Raw genomic sequence first — 21,966 nt, forward strand, 5'->3', positions numbered from 1 at the left:
AAGGCCGGCGGGAGGCGGGCGCCGACAACGAGGAGGCCAGCGATATCGACGGCGGCCTCCTGCACGCGGCGGCGGTGGAGGCGCAGGATCAGGCTGGTGGCGGCCGTCCCCGCACGGATCCGGCAGCAGCGGTCATCCCTGCACGGATCTGCTGGCCGGCCGTCCTACCCCCGCGCGGGATCCGGCTTCCCTCCCCTCCCCTTCCTTCCTTCCGTCGGCGGCGAGTGGCGCGGATGCCGGGAGCGGCGGCGCCGACGGGGGGTCTTCAGCCGGCGTCGGCGACGAGAGTGGGCGGCGGATCCAATGTCGGCGACTAGTGCGAGCGGTGGATCCGGCCTCTGGGAGACCGCCGGCGACGGGAGTGGGCGGCGGCTGGATTAGGGTTAGGGTTTTGGTTTTGATTTTTTTTTTCGATTTTTTATTTTCCCGTGCGGGCGGCTTACGCGAAAATCGATTTTCGCAGATGCTTCGTTCTAGATGGGGGAAACAACCGCATGCAAAATGAGTTTTGGCCGTACAGAAAAATCGTTAGTGTAGTAGTGGTCGCTTCAGCTAAGGCGAGCACGGCGAGCACGAGGCGTGTTCCCCTCCGCCTCCCTCCTGGCCATGGGCACCGGGCCCTTTGGTGAAGGCTGCAGCGGCTGGGTTGGCAAGGACGAGCAGAAGGCGATGGAAGCACCAGGATTTGCACTGCAACGCGCCGCCAGAAGCCAATGCCAAATTGGGGATATTCAGATGGTTTACTGCATCCTGAGAAGCATTATTAATGTGCAAAGCATCTGCTGCTCATGTAGGTAGTTCCAGGCTTCCAGCAATGACAATAGTTTATGAATTATACAGTATATGGCATCTTTGGTGTTTTGAAATCTAGAATGTGATGGATTAATGTGTAAAAAAGATTGTGATTGTTCATATGGTTCCTTTCAAAAACGAAAACTGGAAAACTGTGTAATCTGAAATCTTGAAGGTCAAATTTGGTATATAATGTCTAGAAGCCAATCATTCTTAAACTATATAGCTGATCAGAAGTGTAACACACTGCAAATGGAAGTAAAATATAGTGCAATTTAGTAAAACAGTACAGTGGAAGAACATAGTGCAACATAGTAGATGGAAATAAAATTGAAACCCATCCCAACTTGAGGAACGACCAAAGCTTGTGCAACTTCTTCATTCACAACCATGGTCATCGTCTTGAAGTCCTGTGCAATCTATAGCATATATATGGTCACAGTCACAGATCAACCAATACGGAGAAACATGACTATCAAATAACAAGGCGAGAGTACATGTGTTTTTTTGCTCCTCATGAGCTCCACGATCCCCGGCGACTGCGTCATCTGCATTCACAGGTGACAGAAGCGGCTGTCCGGCCATGTCGTACGTCCACTAAGGCAGGCAAAGAAAACACCGGAATCCCGGCGGCTAGGTTCTTCTCCTGGCTTCCTAGCTCCTCCTGTCTGCTGCGGTGCGCATGGCGATGATGTGGTGCAAGAAGAATAAGCCGAAAAAAGGTTCTTTTGTTGGGAGCCGAGTCCGCGTCCGGCGTCCCTGTTGCCACGAAGCAAAGCCGACTGATCACTTTTTTACTGCAAATATCCTATGAGCCAATCCTTTGATTATTCTTGTATCATACTTTCCCATTGGTATAACTTGTTGAGTACGGTGGTTGTACTACTCAGTCTTGCTTTATTTTTCCCAATCCCCCAGAAGCAGAGAATTTGTCGGATGGTGAGTTCTGTGAAGATTAGGCTTGTGCCAGACGTCGAGGTTTTGCCTGTGGATTATCGAGGAAGCTTCGCTTTGCTGAGAAGATTAAGTTTAGTTGGTCTTTAGTTTTTTCGCTGCTTTTCCGAGTTTATTTTATATTTTTGTAAAACGTGGAACTGTATCAAATTATCATCTGTGTAATCTGGTTGATGTCTGGACAGAGGTTAAATGCACAGATAGCCGGTGATTCGGGTTGTCCAATCTTTGGGTGCGACAGAGGTGAGGTGAGTAGCAATTCGATCGAGTTGAGTGATAATCTAGCGGATTGATCACCTAGTCTCTACTAACTATTAGTTCTCGGAAGCTTGTCTAGATAATTGTGATGGAGAAGACTTGAGGTTTGCCAAGTTCTGGGGGAGAGCACTCTAGAATATAACCCACAATATGGACAGGTTAGTCCATAGTGTTGTACTCTTTTTCCCTTAGTGAGTGGAGCCGTTGTTCCTCACATAAGGTTTTTAATGAGGCAACAACGTGCAATGCATGAGCAGTAACTATGTACTCTTTCTTCTAGCCTTTTTCCCACTGGGTTTTGGTAGAAATTTTGACGAGGCATGAGTTGGTCAAGGATAGGTCCAAGGGGAAGTGTTACGGAATATTATCTACCGGGGAGATAAGATCCTTTCTTGTGGACCAATCCGAACCGGAGTAGAGATAAGACCTATCTCCTCCTAAGACCCCTACATATACAGGGGCAGGGTGTGACATCTATGGTTGGCTTATACTCCACATGAGATCTATAACGAAGAGAGAGCTACTCCCTATATCTGTATTTATTGTCTATTTCTGCTATGTTCTTGAGGGCAAAAGGATAGGCGCGGGTGTTCTACATCATCTCACGCCTCTACTGTTGTGGGAGGGAGAGGGAACGGATCCGGTGATCCGCTAATAGACGCGTTGGTTTACAAGAGTTATATCTTAAACGGTATACCTTTTAAACTGTTAGAGATGTGTCATCCCAAACGAATCCCATTAGGCCAACACGGATGGCTAGTGAAGGATGTCCAGATCTGTACTAGTGTATATGTATTTGCCGAGAGTGGTTATGCATGCATATGCTCACATTTCAACTAAGGCTGTGTTCGTAAGATTGTTGTTTAAAACTAATCCCCTTACACGTAAAACGGAGCAACTCATCTACACAAGATTAATTAAGTATATATTAGCTTAAAAAATTTCTGAATGAATTAGTATGATTTTTAAATCAACAGTCGCATAGATTTTTTTTTAAAAAAAAGACACATCACTTAACCGTTTCTAAAGCGTGCGCGTGAAAAACGAGCGAGTAAGAGTTGGTAACCTACAATACTGAACTCAGCCTAACGATGCCCTATTTACCTTACAAGAGTGAGAGCTACAAATGCTAGTCTGATTTGCAACAGTTTAATTAATTAATTAATTAATTAGATGGGCGCGCGTGAGCAGCTATGCAACAACAGAAAGGAGAAATGCGAAACCAGTGGATAATTTAATTTGTTTTCCATTTTGAACGCTTTTCCGAATCCTGTCAGGATCTTTAATTTATAGTTGTACTCATTGATCGGATCGATCAAGACTGTTATATCTGTATCACATGCTAGTAAACCATGTGCTCGTTCTAGAAGTAGAATCTAAGCAGCTATTTTATTGAATGCAAACTTCAGACTTATTTAATTAGATCGTTGGTCTTCAGATATTTATAGATTTTACTCTGCGCGTGCACATGTATTCCGTGTAAGCGTGCATCTCTTCTAATTAATATTGCAGCTCGGTGTGTTATATATATATGGGGTGCAGCTATATATGGCGCTATGTGTATATGGACGCCAGAATTAATAACAGTTTAATTAACTAGGATGTTAGTCCACGTGCTGGCGCGGGCATCGATATTAATGTTGTATAAAATTATACAACAATATTTTATTATTTTGAATATGTATGTTTGGTAATTTCGAAATGAAGTACCTTTTAACATTATTTATCTAAACCATATATTAAATTAAATTAGGACTTTGTCTGACATCATGCCATTATGTGTTTTCCTGAAACGTGAGTATATATTTTTATTGTTCATATCACAGTTTAATTTACCTGTTCTTTAAAAGTAGCAAATATATATCACTACTAAGAAAGTCATCTTTGCAGCGGCCAAAAGGCATTTTTTAGGCGGACGCCCGTTCTGCCTATTGGCAAAGGCCTGCGAAAATCGGGCGATCTTCACAGGCGGCCGACTGCTCTTCGTAGGCGGACCTCTTAATCAGTCCGCCTTTGAAAAATGTTTTCCAGGCAAGAGAGCCCCAACAAACCGCTTGGGAAAATGGAGCATATGCCGCTGGAAAAAATGTTCGTGCTAAAATATAAATTTTCCCTCCAAATTTTTTAATATTATTTTTTAATCAATAATGTTGCAACTAAATAATATATTAGTCCATAAAGACATTTAGCCGGTAACAAACATATAATGCAGATATAATCATCATATATTGCATCATCAGTGAAACGGTCTTATATATACATAATTACACAAAAGCACGTCATTTTTAATTTAATTGTTCAATACACAATCACGCGGATCCAATTCCGAAGAGACTTGTATTCTTCGTTCGTCTCTAGGAAGCTTTCAGGGTCGAAGAAAAGTCCTTATTCATGCAGCACTCGCGGTGAATGCAGTGACAGAGGATAATATATTACAATATCAAATATACGTGCATTCCTTCATTGAACTTTATATTTTGAGTTGAGAGTCTTGTATCCTCTTGGTTACTACTGTACATCCCATTAACTCTGAGGAACTCACATGTGTAATATCCACAGTCATTATGCCTCTAGGGTGCTTGGGACAATTCATTATGGCATACACTGATACACATAGAAGGAATTAGCTAGACATGCAGCTTAAAGAATTTAAATAATTAAGTCTGTGCGGAGAGTATGTTTAGTAATTTATTACCGGCCAGTATGTACGCATTAGCAACCTCTCTCTCGTTCGCAATCGTTTCCCGCCTTTTACATTGTAGTAGTTGTAGGCACTGTAGTCATATTACTGAATGAAATTTAATAATCATGAACACTTAACGAACTGTACACATGCATGAGTTGTGAGGATAATCGAGGGGGTCCAGGACTACATCGGTCCTGTCCTTTGGGTAGAGTAGGAAGCAAATGTAATGATAGCTACCCTACAATGACAGTTCAGTAGTCACTGATCAAATAATACATATATATAGAGTTCTGTCGAACTTGAAGTTATATGCGGCCATTGTAACTCTTTTATTTTGAAATTTCAGGAACACTCGTCATATATATTGTGACACATTAAGCAACTTGGCCTTGTGCAAGCCCTTCTTATATTCAGCTATTTCTTCAAGCGTCTTATCCTGTAGCTGCTACGAGTTTTCTTGGAGACTTATGAGTTTACATGCTCTGGTTTAATGGCCCTTATAGAAATGGTGAGAAACACGGCGAGTATGACATGACAGTCATGTGAATTATAACCGGATACCGATAAATTTTTTTATGGAGACTAGTAGCCTAATGTTCGATGATAAACCTATAGGCACTTTAACATCGCGAAGGGACTTGCAAATTGCCTTCTTCTCCTCAAGTATTAGTGTGAAACAGGCTAGAGGAAGATATACATTTCCATTCTTCTTTCCTTCTGTCGGATATAGCTCTTCCCTAATTCCCATTTCTCCTAGGTCGGCCCATGATTGTAGACTATCCTTTGTCTTGCTTGGTACGTCCAACAATGTTCCGATGGTGTTGTCGAACACATTCTTTTCTATATGCATGACATCTATGGCATGGTGACTCTTCAGATCTTTCCAGTATGGCAGGTACTTAACGAAAATCAAATGCTTCTTGAATGGGGGAGGCAACTCATCATCTGGTTTCTTATGCATTGTTCCCTTTGAACATTTCTTAGGGCATTTTCCGAACACGCACTGTATTTTCTCTGTCATCGCACATATTTTCTCCTCGGTTGTAGGTTTTGGTGGAGGATCATTCTCTTCGGTACGGTTGAATTTTGATGTCATCTTGCGGTACTTGTGATCTGTGCGTAAGAAACATTGGTGCCACATGTACACAAGCATGTTCGAACCTGGGAGGTACCTGTAGTACGTTCCATTGAAGTAGATCACATTTCATGTTTTCCCTTTAATCTGCCCAGAAATTGAAAACATGGCTGGGTAATTGTTAATGGTAACAAAAATGATGGCCTTCACCATGGAGTATTGTCTTAGGTACTCGTCCCACACATTTATCCCAGCACTCCATAAATCTTCCATATTTTTCATCAATGGCTCATGAAATAGATCAATATCAATACCAGGCTGCTGAGGGCCTCATATCAAGACACAAAGTAGAACGTACTTTCGCTTCTGACAAAGCCAGGTAAAAACATTGTACATGGTTAAGAAGCACTGGCATGTGCTATGTGAGTTACTCATGTCTCCAAATGGGTTCATTCCATTCGTACTCAGAGCCAATCTAATGTTTTGTGGGTCTTTAGCAAATTCTGGGTACTTTGCATCAAAGGCTTTCCATTGACGAGCATCTGCTGGATGTCAGAGCATCCCATCTTTCTTGCGCTCTTCTTGATGCCAACGTATTAGTTCTATATCTTGAGGGTTTGAGTACAAACGTTTGATGCGATCTTTCACATGAAAGTACCACTTCACCAACTAGGGATTTTTCTATTATTTCTTGAGAATGTGTCATCCTCTTTTTTCTTGACAAAATCAACATATGAGGAAATGTTGTTAGCTGATTTATACCGGCTAGCATCGCATGTTCGGCATTTGTCCAACGAAGTGTACTCTTTCATGTACAAGATGCAGTGGTTGAGGCACGCATGATTCTTTTCCACATGTGGATGTGACACATAAAAAACCAACATAGTACTGGATGTGACATATCCTAATACTACGAATCTGGACATACCTTTGTCCAAATTCATTGTACTATGATGTGTCACATCCAATCCTAGATTCATTTTCTGTGGAACGGAGAGAGTATGTACTTGAAGCCAACCTCTCTATAAATATTTTGTTTAGCTAGGCTACACCGGGCTTGAATTAAGTACAATGAGATTATATTATCATACGTATGATGCTTACAATGTCTATCCACTCGCCATAATTATCACTATTTTCATGCTATATTAGTGAGAAACCATAGTTTATGATAATCTTTTAGAATAAATAGCTACTTTTTATCAGCTGACGTCATTGGTTTATTATAACTAATTTACAGTTAAAGACCCATATTAACTATATTCCGACTTCTGAAAGAAATGTGTTATTTTGAATTATATTCTGATTTTTTATATCATTTAAACAAATATTAAAAATGTGAAAAATGATAATAGATTTTACCAGCTGAAAATATTTTTGTTGATTTTTCTTTCATATATATGTATCATGTAGGCTTATCATGGTTGAAGTACAAACCAAATAGTTTCAAAAAATTCCAAATTTCAGAATCTTAATCTCATACGAATTAAAATTTAGAGTAGATCAACTTGAATAAATAACACAATTAAATTACGTTGTTTGTATTTTTACATATGTAGATTCTAATTAGTGTTTTATATTTGTTAATTAATATTTGCAACCACCAAAATATGATGGGATTCTTTAAAGAAGTTGTTATGGAATTAATAATTACATGTCAAACGTCACCTGCCACATTGTATTATGTACTTAAATATAGCCAACATAATTCATCAATGTAGAATCACAACAACTTTTTTTAGTTAATTATGTATTTTCTTTTAGTCAAACGAACGATAGAACATATGATCAAAAGTCAATAATAGTATAAAAACTGAAGGTAATATAAATATGGTTTTACTAAACGTGTGGCAACATAGTTTGGGCCTGACTACAATCAGCCTTTTTGGCGTGAGATCAAAGCTATCCAAAAGCACAAAAAACCGGGACACCTGATCAAACTCCAACGCCTCTATTCTCGTTAGCACTTCGTGGACTCCTATTATGTGATCAAGCTACAATTGATAATAAATTCGTTTTTTCTTCTCCTATTATGTGTCCATCATTTTCCTATTATGTCCACAACGGTTGTAATGTTGAATTACATTATAAATATACTAAAATTACATCTATAATTTAGGGACTTACATATGTAATTTGAGACTTACATTGTAAATACAATAAAATTATATTTGTAATTTAGGAACTTAAAAATGCAAATACATGTTTACTATATTTTCATAAAAAAATATGGTGACATAAATATAGGTACTCCCTATAAATATATTGTGGCGGTATCTCAAGTAAAAAATTAAAAGGGTTGAATGGGGAGGAGAAAGAGGAGTTGGTACACGTGAGGGACAGGAGAGGGATGTATTAAATTCTGTTTTTAATCCAAATCTAATGGTCTAAAATAATAATAATAATAGACACACCACTTTAATTAAAAATTAAGGGCTAATCTATTAGAACGCCCCGTGACGGTTTAGGAGCGTCAATAGAAAATTCGGGTACATACAGTACATGTGTACGAATGTGCGAGGTGCGCATACATGTGAGGGAGAGGAGAGGGAGGGACTAAATTATGTTTTTAATCTAACTAGCTGGGTGGCCCGCGCAATTGCGCGGCTAGCACCTAAACAAAACATATATTTTTTACTATGATTTTACTTAAAATTTATTAAATAGCTATCTCGTTGTCTTAAGACTTCGAAAGTCCAAACCTTATCATCCCTGTGTTTCTAATTATATAGTTTTTAAAAGTCACACCAGCTACTACCTCTTATGTCATCTCCTTCTTTATTTACTTGCTAGATCTACCGCTATTCTATTCATTCTTCTTGGAACCTTTAAAAATTAAATCTTATATTTTTTAAAGTTTATAGTCACGTTGGGTTTCGTTTTTATAATTTCTAGATGTCTCGTCAAATATTGCCATTATACTCCTCTACGGCCCGTCCACTGTCTCTTCTCTTTATTGTCATTGAGATTTAAAATTCGAACATAATTATCGTTTGGGTTCATTTTTACTTCCTACTTTTCAAGAAGTTTCGCCAAACCGTCAGCGGCTTTGCCATTGTACTCCACTACGGCTCGCCCGCTCCCTCCCTTCTTTATTGCCATTGAGATTTTAAAATCGAACATGATTATCATTGGTTTTTTTTACTTTTTTAGAAGTTCCGAACCTTTAAAAATTAGACCTTGTAGTTTTTAGAATTTATTGTCTTGTTGGGTTCCATTTTTTATAATTTTTAGAAGTCCCATCAAACGATATCACTATGCTCCTCTATGGCCCGTTTGCCGCCTACTCTTTATTGTCATTGTGATTCTAAAAATCAAACATAACTATCGTTGAAATTCATTTTTTATTTTCTAGAAGACCCGTCAAGCATCGGCGGCTCTGCAACTATACTCCTATACACCCCGCCCGCTCCTTCTTCTTTTTATTGTCATTGATTATCAATGGTTTTTTTTAACTTTCTAGAAGTCCCGGCAACTGCCTTGCTTGTTTGTTTCACAGCCTGCCTGTCGTCCCTCCTTTTAGTTGTCATTAGGATTCTATTTGGTGTTTTATTAACAGTTTTTATATGTCGTATCAACCGCCACCACTCTACTCCTTTATAAGCCTGTTACTTAATTTATCTAGTCATGTGTATTAGATGGTCTTTTCTCTCAATAGTCATTATTTTTATCACAAATTTTAGTTATTTATAAATTATATTCCTAATTGAAATCTTATATTTCTTTTTATAATTTCAGAATTTTTTTCCAAATTTTAATTAATACCGTATTGTGTTCTTTTAATATTTTTATTTTTTATTTTTAATTTCAGTTGTTTCAAAATTTTATTCCTACTTAAACTCTCTTTTAATTTTTCTAATTTTGGATATTATTTTATTTTTTATTCTGAATTTTAATTAATCTCGTATTGGATTCTTATATGAATTCTTCTTTCAATATTGCTTATTTTCAATTTCGAATTTTAGCTAATTTTAAATTGTATTCCTACTTAAACTCTTCTTTTATTTTTTTCTAATTTTGGACTTTATTTTTATTTTTATTCCCAATTTTAATTAATCTTGTATTGGGTTCTTATATGGACTCTTCTTTTAATATTTTTTATTTTTAATTCCGAATTTCAGCTATTTTAAAATTGTATTCCTACTTGGACTATCCTTTTATTTTTCTAATTTTAGATTTTATTTTATTTTTATTTCGAATTTTGATTAATCTCGTATTGGGTTCTTGTATGAAAACTTCTTTCAATATTGCTTATTTTAATTCCAAATTTCAGCTATTTTTAAATTGTATTTCTACTTGAACTCTCATTTTGTTTTCTAATTTTAGATTTTACTTTATTTTTATTCTGAATTTTGATTAATCTCGTATTGGGTTATTATATGGACTCTTCTTTTAATATTGCTTATTTTTAATTCCGAATTTCAGCTATTTTAAAATTGTATTCCTACTTGGATTATCCTTTTCTTTTTCTAATTTCGGATTTTATTTTATTTTTATTTTGAATTTTGATTATTCTCGTATTGGGTACTTATATGGAAACTTCTTTTAATATTGCTTATTTTTAATTCCGAATTTTAGCTATTTTTATATTGTATTTCTACTTGGACTCTCCTTTTCTTTTTTTTTTCTTTTTCTCCGATTAATGTGAGAATTTCTAGCCACCACAGCGAACGTGGTGCCTCCTTTCAAAACTGTTTTAATAATATAATAGATTTAATCCATTGGTCTAAAATAAAGGACTCACCAATTTAATTGAAAATCAAGGTTTAGATGTTTCTAATATAGTATACATAGTGGCATGAGTGCGTTTGTATAATATGTTTAATGGACTTTTAATATAGATAGATAGATAGATAGATAGATAGATAGATAGATAGATAGATAGATTATGTAACTAGCTCTGTTGTAGTCTTGTTCACTATTTTTCTACGTCCTTGCAAATTGAATTATCACCATACTCTTATGAGTGATTATAGGATTCATGAACTTAATAAAGAATCCAGACCGAGTGACCGACTGATGCTACTAATTAAGAAATCAGGTGAGCTGAGTTCTCAAATTAAAATTCCATGAACGTACCTGTAGTATAGTATCCAATTAATGTAGTCGTCAGACTAATATATGGATCGTTAGTCTTCGTCTTTCATATTTCTGCACATGACTTGGGAACTAGCTAGGGTGCCACTACGACGCTATATATACATCAATGCCACATCCATGCTGGCCACTCATAACGTACACCGTACCTCAAGTGCTCGGTTCAATTATATTGGACGGTACGTTTGTTGGTAAATAGCCAATAAAAAAAGGGTGAGGAATCAGCTGTTAGAGCGGAGGAGATTGGCAAGGTGACAGTAGAGATAGAGAAGTTGATTGCTACAAACAACGCCAATGCCCTGCTTGAGAAGACGACGACGGCGCGGCGATCCAAGACGACGAAGGGGCCCTCCATCTACCGGGTTCCGGATTACATCAAGAAGACGACCAACCCCGATGCCTACCGGCCGCATCTGGTGTCATTGGGGCCCTTTCACCACGGCGACAAGGCATTGCTCGGCATGGAGGCGCACAAGCACCGGGCGGTGGCGCACATGGTCAAGCGGAGCGGGAAGCCACTGCGGGAGTTCATGGCTGCCGTCAAAGAGGTAGCACAACAGCTGCGAAGCGCTTACGAGAACCTAGATAAGAAGTGGCACGGAGAGCGGTTCGTCGAGTTGATGGCCATCGACGGCTGCTTCTTGCTGGAGATTATGAGGACATTTAGGGCTTTCCGTCGTGGAGGGGAAGTAGTAGATTATGACGATTACGGTCCTGACGAACCTATCTTCAGCAAACACGGCTACCTATACTTGCGCTGTGATATTATGTCCGATATGCTCACACTGGAGAATCAGGTGCCCCTGCTCCTCCTCCAGACGCTCTGGCATGTTATGGATCCTGAAAAACTAATTCAGGTACACCCAACAATCCCAGTCGAAGAACAAAGCACTACATATTTCTCTCCATATATATTTTCTTTGGGGTATTCAATTAGGAATTTAGGATTGAGATCGAGTACTATCCCTGAACTAGAGCCAGAAAACAATCATTTCTAAAACTACTTCCTCCGTTTCATATTATAGGTTGTTTTGACTTTTCTTTTCCTATTTAAACTTTGTTTAGTTTGACAAAAATTATACACAAAAGAGTAAAGTGCACGGATGGCCCCTAAACTTGTGCGAGTATATATATGTCGTTTAGTTACTTGAACTCTTAAAATGTATTTTTTTTCCTGAATTTGTCCTGAGTATCATATAGGTCCAAACAGGCTCCAAAACCTGCTCCGTATACTGATGTGGTATGTCATGAATGGTGGCGCCTACGTATCAGTGGAACCTAGTATATGTTAATCATATATAACAAAATTAAGAACATATTTTTTCTCCTCTCGTTTTTCTTATTTTTTTTAAAAAATTATCTCCTCTCTTTTTAAATTTTATTTTTTCTATGTGCCTATCACACTAACGTGTAAGCACCACCGTTGCATGACACGTTTGCTCATGAAGCGGGTTGGAGCCTGTTTTGACCTATATGACATCCATGATATGTCAGGGATCCAAAAATATATTAGACTTTAGGGACCTAGATGACACACCTGGATAAAATTAGCAATATCTAAAACACTAAATTAGTTTTATTAAATCTAACATTGAATATATTTGATAATAATTTGTTTTGTTTGAAAAATTTTAAACTCAGTTTGACTAGGAAAAAAGCCAAAATGATTTATAATATGGAACAGAGGGAGTAGATTATATCACGCTTTGCTAGCCGTGGGATAGTTCAGTTAATACACAAAGAGCTTTGAAAATGACAAGTGGATTAAATACAACAAAAAGAAAGACAAGCTAATCCCCTTTCCATTAAACAAAGAAACGGCAATGACTTAATTACAACTGGCGATACTAAGTTGACATATTTTATCATATGTTACTTAAACAAACGTGTTTTGCACAGCCACTAACCCCTGTGCGGAGCAGTACATGTTGAATCTAGCTACTAGCTAGCTAGTTAGTAGCTAGATTCATGTGGGTAGCAGTATTTTCGATGTCCAAATCTATATTACCTAGCTGCGTACTCTCTGACGTACGTAATGACATTTTCATGATTTCATGAATATAAATCAAGATAGATGGTTATACAAATTTTGAAATTTTACTAATGATCTCGTCATGTCACAGGAAGATGACTGATAAGCAAGCGCGTGCTAGAATTTTTCGGCCCGTTGGTCGCGGAAGTCAAGGACCCCCTCCAGGGGAACGAGGGGATCCACCCTCTGGATGTTGTTCAGAGAAGCGTGGGTGGTAATCGTCGGCAGTGCCGGGAGTCGGCCAAGGAGTACTCTGTCATGCCCTGTGCCTCGGATCTCCACGAGGCAGGAATCTACTTCAAGTTGAGTCCCGCTCCTAACGGATTCGTAGAGGCGGTCAGGTTTGGACGCGGCGTGCTAAGCATCCCGCGGATGACCCTGTACGACAACGCCGAGCGCGTGTTCCTCAACCTGATGGCATTCGAGCGGCTCCACCCGGGCGCCGGGAACGACGTGACGGAGTTCGTGTATCTCATGGACAACCTCGTCGACACCACCGGGGACGTGGCGCTGCTCAAGTCCAAAGGGATCATCAAGAGCGGGCTGGGCAGCGACGAGGCCGTGGTGAACCTGATAAACATGGTCCTGACCAGAGGGGCGGTGATGAGCAGAGACAGCAGCCTCCGGGACGTGCTGCAGGACGCCAACGCGCACCGCGACAGGACGTGGAACAAGTGGAGGGCTAGCCTCATACACACCTACTTCAGCAACCCGTGGGTGTTCATCTCGCTCGTTGCGGCGATCATCCTGCTGGTCGCCACCCTCTTGCAGACAGCGTACACTGTTGTGCCCTTCTACCAGAATAAGTAATAGCTAGTGCCGGTGTTGCATCGTGGACACATTGCAAAATGATATGTATATGCATATGTGTTAACTTCCTTTTCTGAAATTTTAGCTCATTAATTGTTTCCAGTTTTAATTTCATTTTTTTCCTAATTTTTCGAAATTTCTAGCCCGCGCCCACCGGTAAAATACCCATGGTGATAAAAACTGTACTTCTAAAGGCCACCAGTGTGATGCTTTCTACCATATTTTCTTCTAGCAGCTTCAACTTTTCTTCGAATGAAAAGTTCCCAATTTTCGTTCATATTCTGAAAAACTGTAATTATAGAATTGAAAAAATTATAGGCGGTGGGTTGTAGGGGCCTCCATGAATTCTTGCCATCACGACGAGACGAGCATTACGCCTGAGCCACCAGGGGATGACGAAGATGACCCAACCAGTGAGCACGGTGCACAGCAAGGAGGGAGGTGCATGGAGGGTCGGTGAAGGTGAGGAAGAACCCAAATTCGACGAGGATGGTGGTTCTCTCTCTATCATTCATAGCTGCCACCTTCGGGACCGCCAGTATAACCTTCGCTGGGCACCAGCCTGCAGGAGAACAGCCAAAGAGAGAGGAAAGTGAGGACATAATTTGCAACTATGATGAAATGGCAAACTTCATGTGACTTATGGGGTGATTTTTGCAACTGTGATGAAATTTTATTTCTCCTCCTAGACGATCAAACTTGAGCACGGAAAATCATTAGTCTGCACTTAAATGTGTTCGCCTCCCTAGTCTCGTTGCCTTCATCCTCCTTGTTGCCACCCTCCTGCAGACTACCTACACTATGCTTGCGTACCACCTTCCACCTGTCTAAACTGACAGACTATCTTTGTGTGACAGAACATTTTTGCTTTGCATTTTACTTTGCTAGTTGCACAAGTAGCTGCACTGCACGTTTAATTTCTTTTCGGGACTCTGTATGCATGTAACGGCTTACTGAATTCAGTTTTCAGTGCCCGGCAAGGTACCAGGTCGTGGGATGGCACGGCTGTTGTAGATGTTGCATTTTAGACGGCCACACTGCATGTCGCAACCTCGTTTCGAGGAAGAATAAAAGGAGAGAAAATAGAAAAGCTGTAAGGCTACGGCCCTCTTTGTTTAGGCTTATAAGCCAACTTATAAGTCGAAAAGTCTAAGCCTAAACAAATAAGCAGCTTTTCCGTTTAGCTTTTTTGAAGCCATAAGCCACTCTAACACTATTAAGCCAAAAACTAGGTTGGAGAAACTTTTTTTGGCTTATGTGAGGTAGATGTATAACTCAACCACTAAACCTAAGACATTAAATCCACCGGCTTATAAATCATATAAGCCAATAAGATGACTTAAAAGTCTAGGCCAATAAATCTAAGCCTAAATAAAGAGGGCCTACGCAGCGCCAAAACAATCACTCTTGTTCTCTGCTATGCTGAAACTCTGTTCTTCAGATACTGTTCAAATTCCGAAATTTTTCAGAGTTCATTTTCTTTCGGATTTAGTGAGCGAGACGAGAGCGAGCGATTTTGGTGACATAAACCAAACAAAAGTGAAGTCATATATCGTAGCGGCCAATTTAAGTGCCATATATACGTCTGCATACTAGTTCATTTCATCGAACTTGATGCATGTGTAATCCTGTCATATTTGGTCCTTGGACTCTCCCTGTCGAATTGATGAGGGATGGCATTAGGAAGAAGCCAAATGACAATTAAGCACAAACCTGAAAGATGATTAATTTCGTACTGTGCAAGTGGCAGCCTCGAGTCTGGTAGTATTCCTCGCAGGAAGCTGGATGGTAGTTCAATCACGAAACGATCATGCCTTCCATTCCCCGATTAAAGCCTGGAGGTTTCAGGTTTTTTGTGCTAGGAAGCTTGCAGGGTTGGTTCTCGGCTGTTCCTCAAGCTGAGCGGACAACCGGCCGTTCTCGTCAGCTCCATGGCGGAAGGCGGCGACACTTGCCGCCGCAGTTTTGACGACTGATGCCCGCGAGCGCCGACGCCACATCACCTCGACGATTGCCGCAGTTTGGCCTCCTACCACCTCGATTGAAGTCATCGTTGCAGCCACCGCCATGGCTGTCGGCTCATGCCGTCTCCCACGTCTGTTTACAATATACTCCCTCCGTTTCAAAATGTTTGACACCGTTGAATTTTTAGCTCGTGTTTGACCGTTTGTCTTATTAAAAGAATTTGTGAAATATGTAAAATAATTACATAAATTTTTTTGAATAAGACGAATGGTACCCTCCGTTTCAAAATGTTTGACACCGTTGACTTTTTAGTACGTGTTTGACCATTAGTCTTATTAAAAAAATTTAAGTAATTATTTATTTTTTCATATCATTTGATTTATTGTTAAATATACTTTCATGTACACATATAGTTTTTCATATTTCACAAATTTTTTTAATAAGACGAACGGAGATGTGTTAAAAAATCAACGGTGTCAAACATTTTAAAACGGAGGGAGTATTCACCAAGCATCGTCAAACAAAGGCCTCTGGACGTTTGTCTTGAAACGCAAACCATATCAACCGTTGTTTAATGGAAACGGGCAACACTAGATCTGGCGTGTGGTAGCGTGCGCTGCAGGCGTGTGGTTTTCCTTTTGTAACTTGTTAACCGGCCTCTGTTGCCGTACGTCACCACTTGGGAGGGCACGTTGGCCCTTAGCACTTAACAATATGTATTTCTGAAATTGTAAGGCTAGTTGCCATGAGAGATTACTGTTGGACCGCGCCGACTGTCGATCTGGGTCAAGGACTGGTAGGTGGTACATGCTAAATGCTAATGCTAGTAGCTAATAAGCTGCTGCTGCACACACACTGTCACACAGTCACAGTACATAGAGAGGCCTGGCGACGGCCTGTTGAGTTGAGTCCGGGTTCCATAAACAATAAACAGCCCAATCAAATGGAAAGTTCTGCCATGAACTCTAGCTGGGTGGTAGAGATCGAGAGGTACATCAGCGGTGATGCTGGCGGCGTCACATCTGAAGCGATGGCGCGAGGATCAAAGTCACATCACTCCATCTACCGGGTGCCGGAGTACATCAAGAACATGACAAACCCCAACGCCTACAGGCCAGAGGTAGTATCGCTGGGACCTTTCCACCACGGCGATCCTGCCCTGCTGCAGATGGAGAAGCACAAGTGGCGTGCAGTGGCACACTTAGTCAAGCGGAGTGGGAAGCCTCTACAGGAGTTCATCGTTGCCGTTGAGGAGATAAAGGTGCAGCTTCAAGAGGCGTACGAAAATTTAGAAGACATATGGTACCAAGATACACTCTTCGTGGAGATGATGCTCAAGGATGGCTGCTTCTTGCTTGAGATGGCGAGGGTGTTTGAGCTACCCCTTATCCTTCTCCGCAGACTTATCAATGTTGCATATGGCCACGAATGTTTGGTACGTATTCATGAGCTCGAGTAATTTTCGTTCACGCATTTTTTATTTCATTCGACATCTTTTCTAAGTCAAAACCAGCAAAGTTTTTAATACTCTTGATTAGTAACAAATGGCCTAAATTACAACCATATCAAACACAGTATTAGAAAATAGATTAACCAAAATATACAATATAATTAAAGACTCTCTCCTTGTCTACTTATTGGTTTCGGAAAATTGCAAAAAGTACTCCATAAGTCAAAAGTTTAACATTCCACCCCATAAGTCATTTTGTTGCAAATAGCCATCCCCTACTCTTGTTGTAAAAAACACCCCAGAGCACACTTGCTTAATTGAATCAACTTGTTATCACTGATACAGAGCTACCATAGGCTAAGCTAGCCGAATCGATCTTGTCCAAGTACTTGCATTAGATTTATTATTCATGTTTCATTCAACTTTTTTGGATATAGTGTAATTAGTGTGACAATATTTAAGCTCTGATCAACATTTGTATGTGTGGAATTTCCAAAAAAGAAAGTGTAATACTATATTCTAAAAGTATTTAATTTTTGGTAAAGACCATTATTGATGGCTAAAACATGTTGATTCGGTTAAATACGTGCGCACTAAGGTGGTTTTTGCAATAAAATTGAGTTGGTGGGTAGACATCTGCAACAAAATGACTTATATAATGAAATGTCAAACTTCAAGTGACTTATGGGATGGCCAGATTTCTCTATGGGTTTACTAGATGGGTACCCCACGCATTGCTTCGGGAAAATTACATGATAAGATAATATATATGACTTGTGAAATTTTCTTTCTTACTTATTATATGATTTTCTTTCATGTGGTTATATATTTTGTACCTTGATCAATTATCCAAAATTTATAAATGATTGAGTTGTATGATGTGGCTTTTGGGGAGAAGAGATGCAATTGAAGTCTAAAAAGAATTAAGGTGATGTGGCTTTATGAGAGAAAAGATAATTAATATTAACTATACTTAGTGGATATAAACTTTATAGATATATGGGATTAGTCATATAACCAAAATTTAATTTTTTGAATTGTTTTTTTACTATGTTAACCTTGGCTTTCGTCATACTAATAATACATATATAATTTTTTTACCTATATATTATTTTTGTTGATCCACTCGGTTTTTTTATCAATTAACCATAGCTTACCTGATCAGAATCAAAAGTTTTTATTAAAAAATATAAAACAAAAATCACATAGAGATTGCGCTACTAAAAAACTATTTCTACATGCAGCTAAATTTATATTCATAGGTAGAGGAGGGCAGGAGGGTCCTCCTATCACTAAACGCCAGTGGAATAAACAATCGATCTTTTTTGCAAAATATTTGTGCGTGTGGTATATAGGTTCCTCCTATCACTACACGTTGTCCTCTTACCACATCACCACCAGCGAAATGTTGTATAGGCTGAAGTTGCTATTTTTTATTTCACCTCTTCAAAACATGTAATACTTGTTTGGCACTCAAAATTATTTGAAATGAAAATTACATCAACAACAAAATTGTATATCTTGCCATGTCACACCCCGCTCTAATACTGATGTAGGGACGCCACTAGAGAGGTAGTGTGACAGGAGACAACAGTGGAATCGTGATACCAATATCAATCCTAGAATGCAAACCCTGGTATCGACGGTAACAAAAGATGAATCATTATTACAATACTTAATGGAAACAAAAATAAAGTATACCTTTATGTGTTACCACATTGGGTAATCCATGGGTGCACAACCTCTAGAAAAAACAAATAGCAACTACACAAAGAGGCCGCAGCTAGAACACTAAATCATAGCAAATGGTTTGGGATCGAGGGATGAAACCCTAATCTTTGTGCAATCAGACGAGGAGGAAAACAACAACAATCGGAGCGTGAATACTTTTGTACTCTACAAGCCACTGGAAAATGTGAAAAATGCAAGCTTAAAAAAAGGCTTAGTTTATTTCGCAAATCTTTGTGATCGAAAACATTCTCCCAAAAACACTGAGTGTGGGTTATGTAAAAGGTTTTGGTAAATTAAAGGAGACTTTCTTTTTGATCTATCCAAGAATTGCTTTGGAAAAATTCAAGCTGAAAGATCAAGATTTAGTTCGTCATCTTGAAATCTTCTCTTGTTTACATTCGCCATTCGCCGGCTTATTACCACATATCAGGTTTCTGTTTCCATTCATATTTCCTATTCTCAACAACCCCTCACTTTGGCTCCTCGAGCCGTCCATAAATAAACAACAAAGTGCTTCCTCCCGGAAGGCTAGTCTATTATGTCTTTCCGACATCCTATGTCGCACTCTCCTATTTGAGACCACTAAGTTCATCCATCAATCACACAGACTGATTCTGATTACAATTCCCAACTCATGAACACGCCAAATGCTCACCCATATGGAGAGGAGAAGAGAAAGAGAGTTGGGGGAGGGGTAAGTGTACATACATACGTGGTACTTGAGTGGAATGGAGGGGAGAGGGAGGGGTAGGGGATTTTGTTATCTAAGATAGAGCTAATGAATAAAATTATTGGTTCCACTAATTTAAATGAAAAGCGATGATTAGATACTCATCTTCCTTTTCAAAATCTGTATGGTTTTTTGCTAATTTCAGAGACATGCCACATGGCAGCTTAATTATGAACGCTGATCAGGATTCTTGAAGGACCTTAATTTAGTATATAAAAATAGATTAATCTAAAAGAAAAAGGCTATTTAACTATATATATATACATATATATATATACATATACATTTATATATATATATATATACATATATATACATATATATATATATACACACACACATATATATATATTATACACACACAATAATTGGAAAAGTTTGATAATCTTGCTTGCTTGTTGCTTGACGATTGATGGTCGCGCGCAGGACGATGAATCGATAAACAATTTGATGATCTGTTGTCTTTGCTATGCTGTCACGTATACTGTGCTAGTTGATAATGATCCTCTGTGCCTCGTGGAAGATGATAATCCCCTGTGCCTCCATCCCCTCCATGCTCTCCAGAAAGGCACCAGTGGTGCCCGTCGGCACCGCCGAGGGTTGGCCACAAATTTTGTCATGCCTTGTGCGGCAGAACTCCACGAGGCAGGAATTCATTTCAAGTTGAGTGATAGAAAGGGATTTGCAGGGGGGGGGGTCAGCTTTGAAGGAGGTGTACTCAGTATTCCTCGGGTCCTCTTCTGGGACAATGCCGAGCGCGTGTTTCTCATCCTGATGGCATTTGAGCGGCTGCACCCAGGCGCCGGAAATGAAGTCATGGCGTTTGTCTACTTTATGGATAATCTCATTGACACTGCTAAGGATGTGGCACTGCTGAGGTCCAAAGGGATCATCACGAGCGGTCTAGGCAGCGACGAGGCTGTAGCAAAGCTGATAAACAAGATCCTAACCAAAGGAGCTGTGATGAGCCCAGACAGCTGTATACGTGATGTGCTACGGAGATAAACGCGCACTGCAAGAAGCCGTGGAACAAGTGGCGAGCGACCCTTATGCATACGTACTTCAGCAATCCATGGGTATTCATCTCGCTCTTGGCGGCCATCATACTGCTTCTCGCCACTCTTATGCAGACCATCTACACCGTCGTGCCCTTCTACAATAAATAATCCCTAGGTCTGCTGCCGCATCTATACTTTATACATGATCGTCTTGCACCGGCCGTAAAGTGTTGTATCATGTATATGTTAATTTGTTCTCTGAATCATTATGGGTGTGTGATCATCTGAACTTTGGTACCCCTGGACTCTTATCTGTTACTGTTTGTTTGTTGATTCAAATTTCCCTTCCGGGTCACACATCTGTGTTTCTGTATGTACTATATGGGGATATATATCAGCATTCCTATTTTCTTGTTTGTACTCCTAATAAAATATGCCCATCTATGTTTTCTATGGACTAATGATCTTGGCATTCTCTGAGCAACCCATATTTTATAGAGAATTTAGACTATTTATCATTTAATTTGCGTACCTCAACTTTTTTACCACCCAATCCACATTCCCTCTATAATATATCATTAGGACTGCTAATTAGTCTATTTGGTACCACTATCTATGTTTTTCATGTATTTCTCATTTGTTAATCCCATTTGTATTCTTTTCAAGCTTTGTGGACTGTTTTGGATCTGGGCCCATTGTCAGATCAAAAGAATCGATTTCCTCTCCTCTGTTCTCTGGATCGATCGATTTCCTCCACCAGTCTCCAGGCGTCGCCACCAAGCCGGGCGCCACCTAGCCGCCGGGCGCCGCCAACCCCGCCGCCGTGCGCCGCCACCAAGTGCTGCCGCTGCCGTTGGGGGCCCCAGCTAGGACGGCGCCTCCACCGTCCCCAGCTGCCCTAGCCAGCCCCTGGGACCTTGTATTTACAAGACAGAGAATTGGGCAGTACTAGTTCATATTTGGATGTACTGGTTCATGTATTGTGTATGCTATAAACATATTTGGTTGTTTATGGGAGTGTACATATATGAAATTGGCAACAATTTTCCATGCGATGTGGTAGAAGATATACTAGGTGAGAATGGCAGCTTGAAGAACTGGAATCTGCATGGAAATTGGTTCAGTTTCAGGCTTTCAGCAGCACAATACAGAGAGCTTCAGTGTGCACTTGTTCCTGTTTGGGTTATGTAATCTGAATAAAGGAAGATGCATAGTCTGCACATCCCTCAGCGTTGGGGTCGAGTGACGGCTGCAGTGGGGTTGGTGGCGCCAACATCAACATAAAAGGCTAAGTTCTCACGTTAATTAATCGCCGAATGGAAGTGTTTACATTTATGGCGCTATATATTCACTAGCACACAAGGGGCAATCCCTGCCGCAATGGCAAA

At 39.8% G+C, this 21,966-nt stretch overlaps 1 protein-coding gene and 1 pseudogene across 1 annotated transcript; both read left to right on the plus strand.

Annotated features, from left to right (window-relative positions):
• The first annotated feature begins 606 nt into the window (after nucleotides 1–606).
• On the plus strand, nucleotides 607–13,704 carry LOC127755748 (putative UPF0481 protein At3g02645). The gene is made up of 3 exons (XM_052281409.1): nucleotides 607–738; nucleotides 11,075–11,719; nucleotides 13,006–13,704. The coding sequence occupies exons 1-3, from the start codon at nucleotides 607–609 to the stop codon at nucleotides 13,702–13,704; spliced, it is 1,476 nt and encodes a 491-aa protein (XP_052137369.1).
• A 2,923-nt stretch (nucleotides 13,705–16,627) lies between these two features.
• On the plus strand, nucleotides 16,628–20,895 carry LOC127755749 (UPF0481 protein At3g47200-like; annotated as a pseudogene).
• The last annotated feature ends 1,071 nt before the right edge of the window (nucleotides 20,896–21,966 follow it).

Source organism: Oryza glaberrima, chromosome 11, assembly GCF_000147395.1.
Source record: "Oryza glaberrima chromosome 11, OglaRS2, whole genome shotgun sequence".
NCBI classification, from domain to species: Eukaryota; Viridiplantae; Streptophyta; class Magnoliopsida; order Poales; family Poaceae; genus Oryza; species Oryza glaberrima.